At 38.0% G+C, this 13,567-nt stretch overlaps 1 protein-coding gene across 1 annotated transcript in view; it reads right to left on the bottom strand.

Annotated features, from left to right (window-relative positions):
- Positions 1-6,483: 6,483 nt before the first annotated feature.
- The window catches only part of POLR1F (RNA polymerase I subunit F), a 31,251-nt gene continuing 24,167 nt past the window's right edge, over positions 6,484-13,567 (bottom strand). Inside the window, exons 2-4 of the mRNA XM_027072037.2 lie at positions 11,900-12,041; positions 8,788-8,996; positions 6,484-7,900 (exon numbers count right to left, since the gene is read on the bottom strand). Coding sequence (XP_026927838.1) covers positions 7,504-7,900; positions 8,788-8,996; positions 11,900-12,041 — 748 coding nt within the window. The 3' untranslated portion in view covers positions 6,484-7,503. The remainder of the gene's footprint in view (positions 7,901-8,787; positions 8,997-11,899; positions 12,042-13,567) is intronic.

The following is a 13,567-nucleotide window of genomic DNA, read 5'->3' as shown; positions in this document are numbered from 1 at the left end:
CTTTTGACATCCATTTGTATGATAGATGCTTTTCCATTCCCTCTTTGAATCTGCAGGTGTCTTTAGGTATAAAATGAGTTTGCTGTAGGCAGCAAGTAGATGGGTCTTACTTTTTAATACATTGTGTCATTTTATTACCTGTTTTGTGGTGGTTTCTGAAGATTTTCTCTGAAACTTTCTTATCTTTCTTTCATGGTTTGCTGGTTTGCTCTAGTGATATATTTGGATTTCTTTATTCTTTGCATGTGTTAGTGGTTTTGATATATGGTTACCATTATATGTGTATATAACCTCTTCTGTATATAGCAATCTATATTAAGTTGATGGTCATTTAAGTTTAAACCCATTCTTTACTCCCCACCTATTAGATACATGTTGTCATATTCCACATTCTTTTATTTTGAGACTTCCTTAACTGATTTTTTATAGAAATAAGAATTTTTACTGCTCTTGTTCCTGCCTTCATGCTGTCATTTTTGGTCTTTGCTTTCCACTCACAGTCCCCTTTAGTATTTCTTAGAGGGCTGGTTTAGTGGTCTTGAATGCCGTTAGTTTTTGTCTGAGAAACTCTTTATGTCTCCTTGTATTCTGAATGATGGCCTTGCTGGCTAGCATATTCTTGGCTCCAGATTTCTTCCTTTCAGCACTCTGAATATATCGTGCTAGTCCTTTATAGCTTGAAGTGTCTGCTGAAACATCCACTGATAGCCTTATGGGGTGTCTGTTGTATGTAACTCAGTCCAGTGAGTATCCTTAGGATCATTGCTTAAATACTCCCTCAGGCACGTTACTTCTATCTGTTTCACTTTGATCGCTGGCTGTGGCTTTATCCCGTTCTTTCACTTGGGACACATTTCTCGGTCTTCTCACTTTGCCTAAGTCTCTGTGCCTGTTTTTGTGTGTTAAGAAAGTCAGCTATGTCTCCTGTTCTTGAGGGTAATGGCCTTATGAAGAAGAGGTCCTACAGTGTCCTGCTGTGTAGTGTCTCCTGTTCCCCAGGGCCTGGTGCTTCTAAGTGTCTCCAACGTGTGCTTTGTGTGCTCTGCTGTTTTTTCTTGGCTGCTTTATTTGTCATGCCAGTCTGCAGAGGCTGTCTTTGCCTGTTGTGGGCAGTGTTTGGTCTCTGGCCTGAATGTGGTACATTGTAACTAGGTGGACTCTGGTCTGCCAACAGAACTGAGGTCCTGTAAAACTCTTGGGTCAGGAAATGTGGTGTTGGCAGAGGTTTGGGCCAGTCCTCTGGGGGAGGGGGCCTGCCCTGCTGGGACTGAGGCATGTGTGATTGGGAAGGGCAGTTCAACCAGACCATGGGAAGGCGGGGCTTGGTGTAATCAAGTTTGGTAGCAAGTGTTGGTGCTGTGCTGGTTCCCGTAAGTGGCCTGCACTTATACTGAGTGGTTAGGTAGGAGAGGGAAATGGCACCTGCCAGTTTATTCTCAGAGGGATCTCTCTATTAATGCCTCTCTGGGACACACTGTGATATAAGCAAATAAACTCCCTACTGTGTGCCCCAGGTACTCTTTGGATCACTGTTTCCACACTGTAGGTCTGTGGACTGTCTGTCCTGCCTTCTCTCCAAGAGCAGTACACTGCCCTCTGGGCTCTGTCCAAGTAAAGCCACTGACCTTTAGAACTCCAGGCTTTAAGCCCTACCTATTGCAAGAAGTCAGGAAATTCAGCCCCTTAGAGGCTTTCCAAACGAATTGCTATGGGGCTTCCTCTTCTTGGTGTACTCCCCTGTATGCTAGTCTGTCTCCCCTACCCCCTTCCCTGTGACTGTAACTCCCTCCCCACTGCAGCGGCCACGATCCATTTCTCTTCCAAACCACATCTCTGTATGTCCTTATTTGCTACCTTCTTCGGTGAGGTCTCTTGTCTACCTTTAGTTATGGAGCTTGTTTTACCAGTCTTCAGGTCAGTTTCTGGGGTATTTATGATGATGTGATAGTTACCTAGTTGTATTCTTGGCAAGAGGTGAGCCTGGGTCCTTTCTCTACTGCCATCTGCTCTCCTGGATTGCTTTTCTTTTTCTTTGCGCATGTGTTACAGGTTTTCAACTTTGGTTACCATTAGGTTCATAGATATCTTAGGTGTATAGCAGTCTATATTAAGTTAATGGCTAGCTTAAGTTTTAACCCATTCTAAAAGCATTTTTACTTTGATCTCTCACATTTTAGTACATGATATCATACTTTTCATCCTCTTATTTTATGAAACACTTGACTGATTTTCATAGATGATTTTCCTGCTTAAGTGCTTTGACCTCCATTCTAGTTTTATAAGAGATTAATATACTCTTGTTTGCATTTATCTGTGAAATTTTTGCTTTCATAATTTTCTTTGATTATGGCTTTTTCTTTCCAAAGAATTCCCTTTAACATTTCTTGTAAGGCTGGTTTATTGATAAATTTCTTTAATTTTTGTTGGTCTGGGAAACTATCTCTCTGTCTATTCCAATATATAACCTTGCTGAATAGTGTGTTTTTGGTTGCAGATTTTTTTCTTTTCAGTACTTGGAATATTTCATGGCACTCCCTAGCGTCTAGAGTTTCTGCTGAAAACTTATTGCTAACTTTATGGGCTTCCCTTTGTATGTAACTTTCTCATACTGCTTTAAAATTCTCTTTTATCAGTACTTTTTGCCATTTTAATTACTGTCTTGGTGTGTACCTCTGATTGGGGTTCTCTGGGACTCCTGGATCCAGATGTCTGCTTTCGTCTCCAGATTAGGGAAGTTTTCAGCTATTATTTCTTCAAATTTTACTGCCTATATCTCTCTTTTTCTGAGATCTCTATAATGCAAATGTATTAGGCTTGATGATGTTGCCAAGACCACTTCATCTCATTTTTTTTTTCTTTTTGTTTAGCTTGGTTGCTTTCCATTACTCTCTCTTCCGTATCACTGATCCATTCTGATTCCTGTAGTCTACTATTGATTTATTCTTTCTAGTGTGTGTGTGTGTGTGTGTGTGTGTGTGTATACACATCCATCTATCCATCCACCCATCTATCCACCCATCTATTCACTTCTGAGAGACAGAAAAAGCAAGTGGAGGAGGGGCAAAGAGAGAGGGAGAAAGAGAATCCCAATGCTGTCAGCACAGAGCCCAAGGCAGGGCTCACACTCATGAACTGTGAGATCATGACCTGAACCAGTATCAAGAGTTGGATGCTTAAGTGACTGAGCCACCCTGGCACCCCTGGTCTATTTTTAATTTCAGTTATTGAGTTCATCATCTCTGGTTCCTTTTTGTGTTTTCTATCTCTTTGTCAAAGCTCTCAATGAGATCCTCCACTCTCACATCAAGTCCACTGAGTGGCTTTTTGACTATTAGGTCAAATTCTCTATTGGGAATTACTGTCTCCAATTAATTTAGCCCTTTGGCTGTGATTTTGCACTGTTCTTTCATTTGGCTCATAGTCTCCTTTTGTCTGGTTTTAAGAATTAGGGAAGTGAGCTACATCTCCTGCTCTTGAAAGTAGTGGCCTTAGGAAGAATTGTTCCAGGTATGCCCTATAGTGCAATATCTCCCATTCACCAGGATCAGGTGCTTCAGAGCTATTTCCTATGTGGGTTGTTTGTGCTGTACTGTTGTTGGTGACACATGTTCGCCTTCAGTCTAGTCAGTTGCAAGAGGCTACTTTGCCTGTTGGGGGTGCAATGGGCAGGGTTTGGACCCTGTACTGTTAAGGGGCTGGTGTGGGGGTCACCATGGTCCTAGAGTTGGGTCGTATCAGTGGTCAGACCAGATGCCTACCCTCAGCTCATCTACCAGGCTGTAGTCCATGCATAGGCAAAGCATTCTCACTTGCTTATTCCCTTGGAGGCTTCTGTTGATAGGTCGAGGCTTGTGGTGAGGCCCAATGCCTGCTCCCAGTCCTTCTGCTGAGGCTGCAATTCCACTGATGAGCAGGGCATTCTCTGTGCTGCCAGCTGTAAGAGCTGCTGGGTATGTGGGCACACTGGGGTGTGTGGTTATTTTCCCCTATCCCCAGGGCAGGAGTCACTTTGGAGTGGTGCCAGTTCCTACTGGGGCTGCTTGCAGGGTGTATTGGGACAGGAGCTACTTTGGAGACACCTGCCAAATGGGGTGAGTTGGATGGGGAAAATATGCAGAACATGCAGATGGAGCATGAGATCTTAGCAAGATAGTGTGTGTGTGGGTTCTAACAAGTGTTTGCTATCTGACCTGGGGGTGGGGAGAAATGGTACCTGTCAAATATTTTGTTCTTAGAGGAGTCTTCTAAAGGTCCCTGCCTCTCCAGCACACCTTGAGATTAGCAAATAAATCTTCGCATTTATCCTACGCACTTTTTACACTGCTGTTTCTGTGCTGTATCTCAGCCATGTTAGGGGCCTTTAAGGGCAGGGACTCCGTTTCCTATGGCCCTCAGGCTCTCCTGGAGTTAAGTATGCTGATTTTTAAAGTACTCCATGTTATGCCCTGATGATTGTAAAACTCACAAAGTGCCACTGGCTTTCAAAGACACATGTTAACGGGACTCGTCTTCCTTGTGCAGGTCCCTGGTGCCTCATGTGAGGTCTGATACTCTTGATTCTCCATGCTTGTAGGGGTCTCTCCCATTACTGGTGAAGTCTCACCAAGGGCTTGATTCCCAACCATGTTTCCACCTCTTCTACCCTTTTAGATGTGGCCTCTTCTCTGTGATTAACAGTAGGAAGTCTATTCTGCTAGATTTCTGGTCATTTTCTGAATTAGCTACACTGATGTGGTTATCTTGGTGTGTGTGTTGGGAAAGTTGAGCTTATGATCTTCCACCGTCTTCCTAGAAGTCCGTGTCTATTTTTTTCTTCCATGTTTATTTATTATTAAGAGACACAGCATGAGCAGGGGAGGGGCAGAGAGAGAGGGAGACACAGAATCGGAAGCAGGCTCCAGGCTCTGAGCTGTCAGCCCAGAGCCCAATGCGGGGCTTGAACTGACAAACTGCAAGATCATGACCTGAGCTGAAGTTGGACGCCCCGCCCCATGTCTATTTTTAATTTTGAGAAACCTTCATAAAATTTCCACAATGGCTGCACCAGTTTGCATTCCCAAAATAGTGCACCAGGGTTCCCTTTTCTCCACATTCTCACCAACACTTGTTGGTGTCTTTTTTTGTTTCTTGTCTTTTTTATTCTAACCAGTGTAAGGTGATGTCTCATGGTTTTGATTTGCATTTCCCTGATGATTACTGATGTTGAGCATCTTTTCATGTGTCTGTTGGCCATCTATATGTCTCCTTTGGAAAAATGTCTATTCAGGTCCTCTGCCCATTTTTTATTTATATATTTTGGATATTAACTCCTAATTAGATACAGCACTTGCAAATACCTTCTCCCATGCAGTAGCTTGCCTTGTTTTATTGATGGTTTCCTTTGCTTTACAAAAGCCTTTCATTTTCCTGTAGTCTGACTGGTTTTATTTTGCTTATTTCCCTTGCCTGAGGAGGCATCCCTAGAAAACTGTTGCTATGAACAATATCAAAAATCAGTGCCTGTGTTTTCTTCCAGAAATTTTATGGTTTTAGGTCCCAAATTTAGGTTTTTACTAAACCATCTTGAATTTTTGTATGGTATAAGACAGTGAGGACTTTAGTACTATGTTGAATAGAAGTGGTGAAAGGGGACATCCTTGTTCCTGATCTTAGCGGGGAAAAAACATCAATCTTTCACCAATGAGTATGATGTTAGCTGTGGGTTTTTCATAGATGGTCTTTATTATGTTGAGGTATGTAGCCTCTAAACCTACAATGTTAAAAGAGTTTTTATTATGAAGTGATTTATCTGCCTCCCCTGAGAAGATCATATGGTTTTTATCCTTTCTCTTAATGTGATGTATAATGTGACTGACTTGCATATATTGGAACACACTTACATCCCTGGAATAAATCCCTTGATTGTGGTGAATGATTTGTTGTAATGTATTAGATTTTTTTTTTTGACAATATTTTGTTGAGAATTACCCTGACACCAAAATCATATAAAGACACTACCAAAAACAAAACAAAAAAAAACTATAGACCAGTATCTCTGATGACCCTAAATGCAAAAATCCTAAACAAAATAGCTTCACCTACAATTTTTAATCTTCTAGCCAGAAAATGAAAAAAAGCTAGATATAACATTATTTAACACACTATACCAAAAATAGAATTTCACCAATACAAAACTGAGATAATTTACATTCTTTGTACATCTTCAAAATCTTGTATTTTATACTGATAGCAGGTCAATTTGCATTAGCCATATTTTAAGGGCTCAATACCCACACTAAACTGTAGAAAAAGAAATTGGCCTGGTCCATTGTCTGGTCTTCTTAATTTAATTAAGAACAAGCGTGTGAACGTATGTTACTCTCCAAACTCTGTATTCTATTACTATAGATTTGGATCAAGATACACTTTCTGCAGAATTTATATATTAGTAAAATTTAATAGTGTGAGACCAGTACTACATCTGATATTAGATAAACGGCAACATTTACATTCAGTAGACACTCTTGTTTTTAGTACTTCCCAGAATTACTGCCTTTCTGTATTTTACTTATATATATTGTGCATGTGTGCATCTGTTTCTCCTATGACACTACATAAGGGAAGGGACTACAATCATTATACATCTGTTCCTTAGAATGTTTCACACACAGCAAAGTGGTCAGGTACTGTTAAATCAATGAATGTGGCCATGCATTGATTATCAGCCTGAACCAGCTTGTCATTTCATCAGTGTTTTCCAGTAGTTAAGACACAGTCCACATTTCACAGTGCAATTTTCTCTTAAGAATCGTTTTTAATACCTTAACCCAATTATAAAGTAGTTGAGAAATTTCCTACTAGTAAGAATGGCATTTACAGCTGAGGCACACACAAACAAGTACAAGAGAAGAGCCCTCTACATCAACCTCTTATACAAAAAAAAACAAAAACAGAAACAAAAACCAACATACATCTGGAAGGGAAGAACAGTGAACAATGTTTCCTACCACTGTCAAGAGTGGCATGGTTCTAATGAGCTCTCGAGACTTCAGAGCTCCTTTGGCAAACCATTCTAAATAGAACCATAGAAATCTCGTAGTAGCCAGAGAAGAGAAAATCTAAAAATCTCATATAATATTATGACTGAAGGTCAAACCTACTAAAAAATACACAAGCTCAAAACCATTCGGTAATGATACAAATAACACTCTATTACAAAGTCCTTTACCAGTCTTCAGATGACAGAAGTAATTTTATGTAGCATGTAAAAACTGGAAAAATGCAAGACTTGAGAGAGGTCTTATCCTCTTATTCTGTATACAATAAAATGGCAGTTTGATAATATTGGTATTTCCAAAAGTAATTACCACTTTAATAATTTTAGCACCAAAAATTCCTACTAATGAAATGTTTCCTGTTCTGCAGACTACTGGAATACACAAGCATTTCATATGATACCCACATTTATTCGTCTACGGTATGTAAATCAATCTTCAAAAAACTGAGTAAAATGCACTAAAGGAATTACTTTTCCCTTTTCTTTTTAGATGAGTGTTCCAAAAGTGGGGTAAATTCAGCTTCCTCACTGTGTTTTCTTTTCTTTTTTCTCTTTTTATGGTCACTCTGATAACCACTGGAGTCACTACCTTGGAAAACAGGATCCTGGTCCTCCTGGTGCCTTTTCTTCTTCTTCTTCTTTGGCTCTTCGTTCTGGAAGCCATTCGTATTATTAATCTGCAGGTTTGTCTCTTCTTTCACAGTGACATCTGCAAAATCTGCTAGTTCTCTGTTATCACTCTCCACTTCATATGGCTCTGGGTCTGTCTTCTTTTTCTTTTTCTTCTTCAGAGGTTTTTCTACAATTTCTTCAGTGCCAGTTTCTGTTACTTCTTCAGAAACTGTAGAGCACTTGGTTTGTAAACTAAAATAACAGTTAAAAAAAATTACAGAGCAATAAACAAAAATAATAAAATGAGATCAAGAATATACCAAATGTTAATCTGTCTTCTAAATAATGACAGTAGTACAAGATACAGAAGTATGGCATAAATATCTATAAATATTCTATTCTATTATCCCTCAGCTCATTAAAATGTCTTGGAAAAGTTAAAATTTTTCCAAAGTCCTTCCAGACTGTTTTCATACATAAAAATGACATAAAAAATTTTTATCAAAATGTACCTTATAAATTTTGTTTTAATTCAAAAAAATTTGCTCACTGTGCATGAAACATCACAATACTCAGGCTTAGTAGCCAAACAACTGACGAGCGATAAAAAATACACGTGTACTGTCTACCAAAATTAATGGAATTTCCCATCTATGAATCCTTGTTTCAAATTATTCATTTTTTTCAAAGTTGTGAGTTAACACTAAAAAAAAAAAACAAAACAAAATACCAAGGATCAGTGAAGTAGCCCTCTCTACTGGATGCAGAGTCCCATCCAGTAGCACTAGCTACATCTAACTAAGTAATTTCAATGAGCTAACAGAAAAATACAGAAATTATCTACCTGGCATAGTGACATTAATCAAATATGATTAAGCTTTCAGCAGTTTCAAGCTCAAGGATCAACTTTTAAAAAATTAACCAAACTAGAAAATAGGAAGATTGAGTTAGTAAACTACAGACCCATTAGCTAGAAGTGCAGACCTTTGGAATATTCAATATGCTGTCAAAGCACTTAAGATTCCAATTTACACTGACTTTATGGCAAATTACTTTCCGAAAGAGGGGCTTATGTTCTCTAAATTCAGAATTAAACAGAAATGACTACCAAAATTAAAATAATGTGATGAGGAACTGACCTAGAGGTATTTAATTTTCCCCGAATGCAGAATACTCCAGCAGCATCTGAGTCCAAACGAAATACTTCAAATTCTAGTTCATCACCCACATTTATCTCTAGGATCTGCCACTGCTCAGCTGGCATCTGCTCAGGTTTAGGGATGGAGGCATTGAAACACCCATGTACTAAACAGCCAATGTGGCTAGAAGATACTTTATTAACTGTGCCCTGGGAAGAAAGAAAAAAAAGAGAAAAAGCATCAAGCTATCTAAAGAGTTTAAAAGGTAAATAAAACTTTATAAGCTTCAAAATGATCTTAGAAAACATTGAAATAATGGAATAATTTCATATGGAAAAAGATTTTCAATTAAAATTTACATGTTATACTAAACCATTTTAAAACACTGTAGAGTTTTTAGAAGGCTGGAACTTTGGTAAACTGCATGCATATCAATTGCCTAACTGGATCAACAACTCTTACCACCTCTAAAAAAAAAAAAAAAACCAAAACAACCTACCTCAGTTCCTGCTACAGGACTCCCTGGGGAGATTATAACCATATTGAAACCAAGCAGAAAATACTGTTTGATACAAGGCAGGAAGCATATGTTTTTTTATAACTAGGATCCACATTATATTTCCATAAACAGTCTGAATTTCAAAGCTTAAAAAGCACTGTTGGAAGGCATGGTCACTTAAGTGCCTGACTTCGGCTCAGGTCATGATTTCAAGGTTTGTGGGTTCCAGCCCCGCATCAGGCTCTGTGCTGATAACTGGGAGTCTGGAGCCTGCTTTGGATTCTGTGTCTCCATCTCTCCCTACCCTTCCCCCATTCACATTCTGTTTCTCTCAGAAATAAACATAAAAAAAAAATTATTTAACAATTAACTTTGGTAGGATATAATAAGCACTGTATTTGAAGACAACTTATCCTTCATCAGTAGATCTTGAGCATGGCTACTCTGAATCACAAAAACATTTTTAGAAGCTTTAAAGCTAAAAAGTATGAAGTTTATAAACAGAACTACTAAACCTCTGTAACACAAAAGTCCAGCTAAAAATGGGCAAAGCACTTAAACAGGCCTTTGTTATTGAAACACAAGAAAAATCTCACGAAGGAAAACGCAAATTAAGGAGAACCTAGTATTATCCATCAGTTTAATTAAAAGACTAACAAAACCAGATGCTGGCAAGGACACAGAGCAACTAATAGTGTTGAATGTTTAATTTTATGAAAAACCAGGCTAATTCCTCAAACACCTACCCTCTGACTGACAATACAGCGTCCAGTTCCTACCTAGGAGAAATGAAAATACACATTCACACAGCTTCATTCATAATAGCTCCAGACTGGAAACCAAAATGTCCATCAATGAAGATGAACAATCAAATTGTAATACACTCTCATAACCGAATTCTATGAACAAAAAGGAATAAAACTACCAATACACCATCAAACAGCATGGATGAAGTGTAAAAACATGTTGAACAAAAGAGGTCAGATTTTCATCAAAGAGTATGTAATGAAAATTTCCACTAATATAAAATGAGAAGCTTAAGCAAAACTAATGTATGATAAACAGAAGCAGAATAGTGGTTGGATCTAGAAGAGAGGATTGACCAGGAAAGGGCATGATGGTCATTCTCAAATAAAATGGTATATATGCACTTGTCAGAATTCATTGAACTGAACACTATGATCTATGCATTTTGTTGTATATAATTTAGATCTCTTATTTTATTGTAAGTATACCATGTTTAAAATTAAAAACTGGAAAAAACTGCCCAGATGTATTTGAAGACTGGATCTCATTGTGGGGAATAGAGTAAAAGGAATAATTTTATTCTTAGTTTCATACTTTCTGTACAGTATGTTATTTCCATGTTTATATCTATGGTAACTTACACAAAGCAGATGAGTTAAGTGTCGGAATTTTTTTAAGTACAAATCTGCCAACTTTAATAGTATGGAGGCTAGCTGTATAGCCCAACTTTGGCAGGCCCATGATACTATTTCTACCAGTTTAACCGACACTGTAAAAATTTTTTTAAATTAGAAACGCCTTGTAGAATTTGTCAGTGAAATTTGATCAGTATATTCATTAACAATAAAGGTTAATCTTATAAGAACCATTAATAAAAAATTTTATAGGAAGTGCTTAAAGAAAAAAACATACAAACATATGTATGAATACACACACACACACACACATCAACAAATACACTCAAAACTGCTGGTAGAAGACAGTCAATTTCACATCCATCTGTATATATCTAGATTGTCTTAAAAAAAACCTTCCCAACAGGGCCTTCTTTACCATGGCACCTGATGGGTGCCCTAACCTCATTGTTCATTCACTTTCATTACCTGCCTGGTCCCACAACTATTTGAATTTTCAACTCCTATTTGAAACACTACTACACGGTTTGAATCTTTTAAATATTTTTTTAATGTTTATTTGAGACAGAGAGGGGGAGAGAGAGAGAGTGCGTGCGCATGACAGGGGAGGGGCAGAGAGAGACAGAAACAGAATCTGAAGCAGGCCCCAGGCTCTGACCTGTCAGCACAGTCTGACATGGGACTCGAACTCACAAACTGTGAGATCATGACCTGAGCTGCATTAGGAAGCTCAACTGAAGAGCCATCCAGGAGCCCCTAGCCCCTGTTTAAATCCTTTATAAAGAAACTATTGGTATATAATTGAGAAGAAACTAGTGATTTTTTTTATCACTTAAGATCGTTCTGGTGCTATACAAAGAAGAGAATAAATTATATAACACACATACTCTGCATATACAGGTGAGTTCTAGAAGAATGGAGTTTAAAAACTTACCGAGGTTGAATTGACTTTTTTTCTTTGAAAATAATTTTTAGGGGTGTCCAGGTGGCTTAGTCAGTTAAGTATCTGACTTGGGCTCACGGCATGATCTCACAGTTCATCAGTTAGAGCTCCATGTTGGGCTCTCTGCTCCCCCCCTGCTTTCTCTTTCAAAAATAAACATTTTAAAAAATAACTTTTAGCTACCCACAATAGCAAGCCATTTACTTCTCGAGGTGTATAGTCTTAAAAATGTTCCAAATTATATCATTATACAACTATACAAAGAAAGCTTTAAATATATATACATACCATAAGCTTTTGCCCTGGTTCAGGGCAGAAAATAACAAAATCTGCTTCAATGTTAAGATGAATGTGTCCTTGATCATCATAAATATCTCCCAGTTCACCTACCACTTTGATGTTATCATATGCAATGGGGACACCTAAAAGGCTGTTAAAAAAAAAAAAAAAAAAGAAAAAATGATATGTTTTATCCTCTTTCAAAATAGTCCAATGTCCTGATTAAACTGGCCAAGTCCAAAAATTATACATCTATCTCTTAAATATAAGCACACATGCCAAAATACAATAGCATTATCATTAGTCCATAATGACTTGAGTAATTCAACTTGACCAAAAGCTTCCAATATACTAAATTTAAAAGGATTATTCAACATAAGTACCCAGAAACAAAATGTCCAATTATGCATGAGCAGGTTGACCTTTCTTCTCTAATAGCTATGCACTGGAATTATAGTCATTCTCCAATGAGAGAAAGAAAAAAAAATGAGAGAAAAATGTCTCTAATTTATGAGTATAGCTGAATGAAGGCAATTTTGGTATTACCCACCATTACTAGATTTCTGTACTAGACGGCCCATAGCAAGATCAGTATTAAAGGTGAAGGCCCTGAATATTAAAGCCAATTAGTTACGGGAGAAAAATCCTCAAATTGTAACTGTTAATAGTAAATAGAAATGTTATTAAATACAACTACATATTTCATTTATTAGGAACTGAGTGGCTCAAGCAGTAAGGCTCTAACTCCTGACTTTGGCTCAGGTCATGATCTCAAAGTGAAGAAATCAAGCTCCACATCAGGCTCCCACTGGGCATGAAGCCTGCTTAAGATTCTCTTTCCCAATCCCTCTGTCCCTACTCTGCTTGTGCACTTGTGTATATGCATGCATGCACACGCTCATTCTCTCTCTCTCAAAAACAAAACTGATTTTGCCAATTTAGTCTACATAGTTTGAAAGGATTAGGGGACAACTACTATTTCAAAAGGTCATTTCCAAGTACTTAAGGAATTTTAACTACTCAAGAGGCAAACCTGGTGACTTCACTAGCACACCCACTACTTACTCATGAAAACTTCATTGACTCCCCAGGAAAGGCTTAAATCACTCCTCTTCCACTCCTAGAAGACTCCATGGCACAGCATCGCATCCTAAGTGTGCTTGATCTCGGTTTACTGACTCTAGATCTGTATATGTTTGCATTCCACACACTACTCAAAAACCCTTGAGAAGACAGAACACTTTGTAGAACTCTACTAAATTCCTAAAAGTATTCACATAGTATAAGAGAAAGAATTTACGCCAATAGCTGTTGCTTAATAAAACAGCCAGGAGCCACTGGAAAGGAACTTTAGTAACTATCAAATCAAGAAGACCCTAAATTTAGAGATTTACTCCAGAAAGCCCTTTTTGAACTGTTAATTTCTCAATGTGTTTTCCCAAGCAGGAACTACACCATCACAGAAACCCAGAAGTCCACCAGACTTGTCAATGAGGGAACAAACCTATTTATAAATAGCTGGACACAAAATCTAATTCTAAATATATATATGTATACATATACACATACATAAATACATACATATCAGCATAAAATCATGTTTGCATGGTTTCAATATACATAAAAATTTCCAGGAAGGACACCTGGATCAATCTGTTGGTTAAGCGTCCAACTGTT

This window comes from Acinonyx jubatus, chromosome A2 (genome assembly GCF_027475565.1).
Source record: "Acinonyx jubatus isolate Ajub_Pintada_27869175 chromosome A2, VMU_Ajub_asm_v1.0, whole genome shotgun sequence".
NCBI classification, from domain to species: domain Eukaryota; kingdom Metazoa; phylum Chordata; class Mammalia; order Carnivora; family Felidae; genus Acinonyx; species Acinonyx jubatus.
Note: the sequence above shows the minus strand (reverse complement) of the source record. Positions and strands in the feature narration are given on the sequence as shown.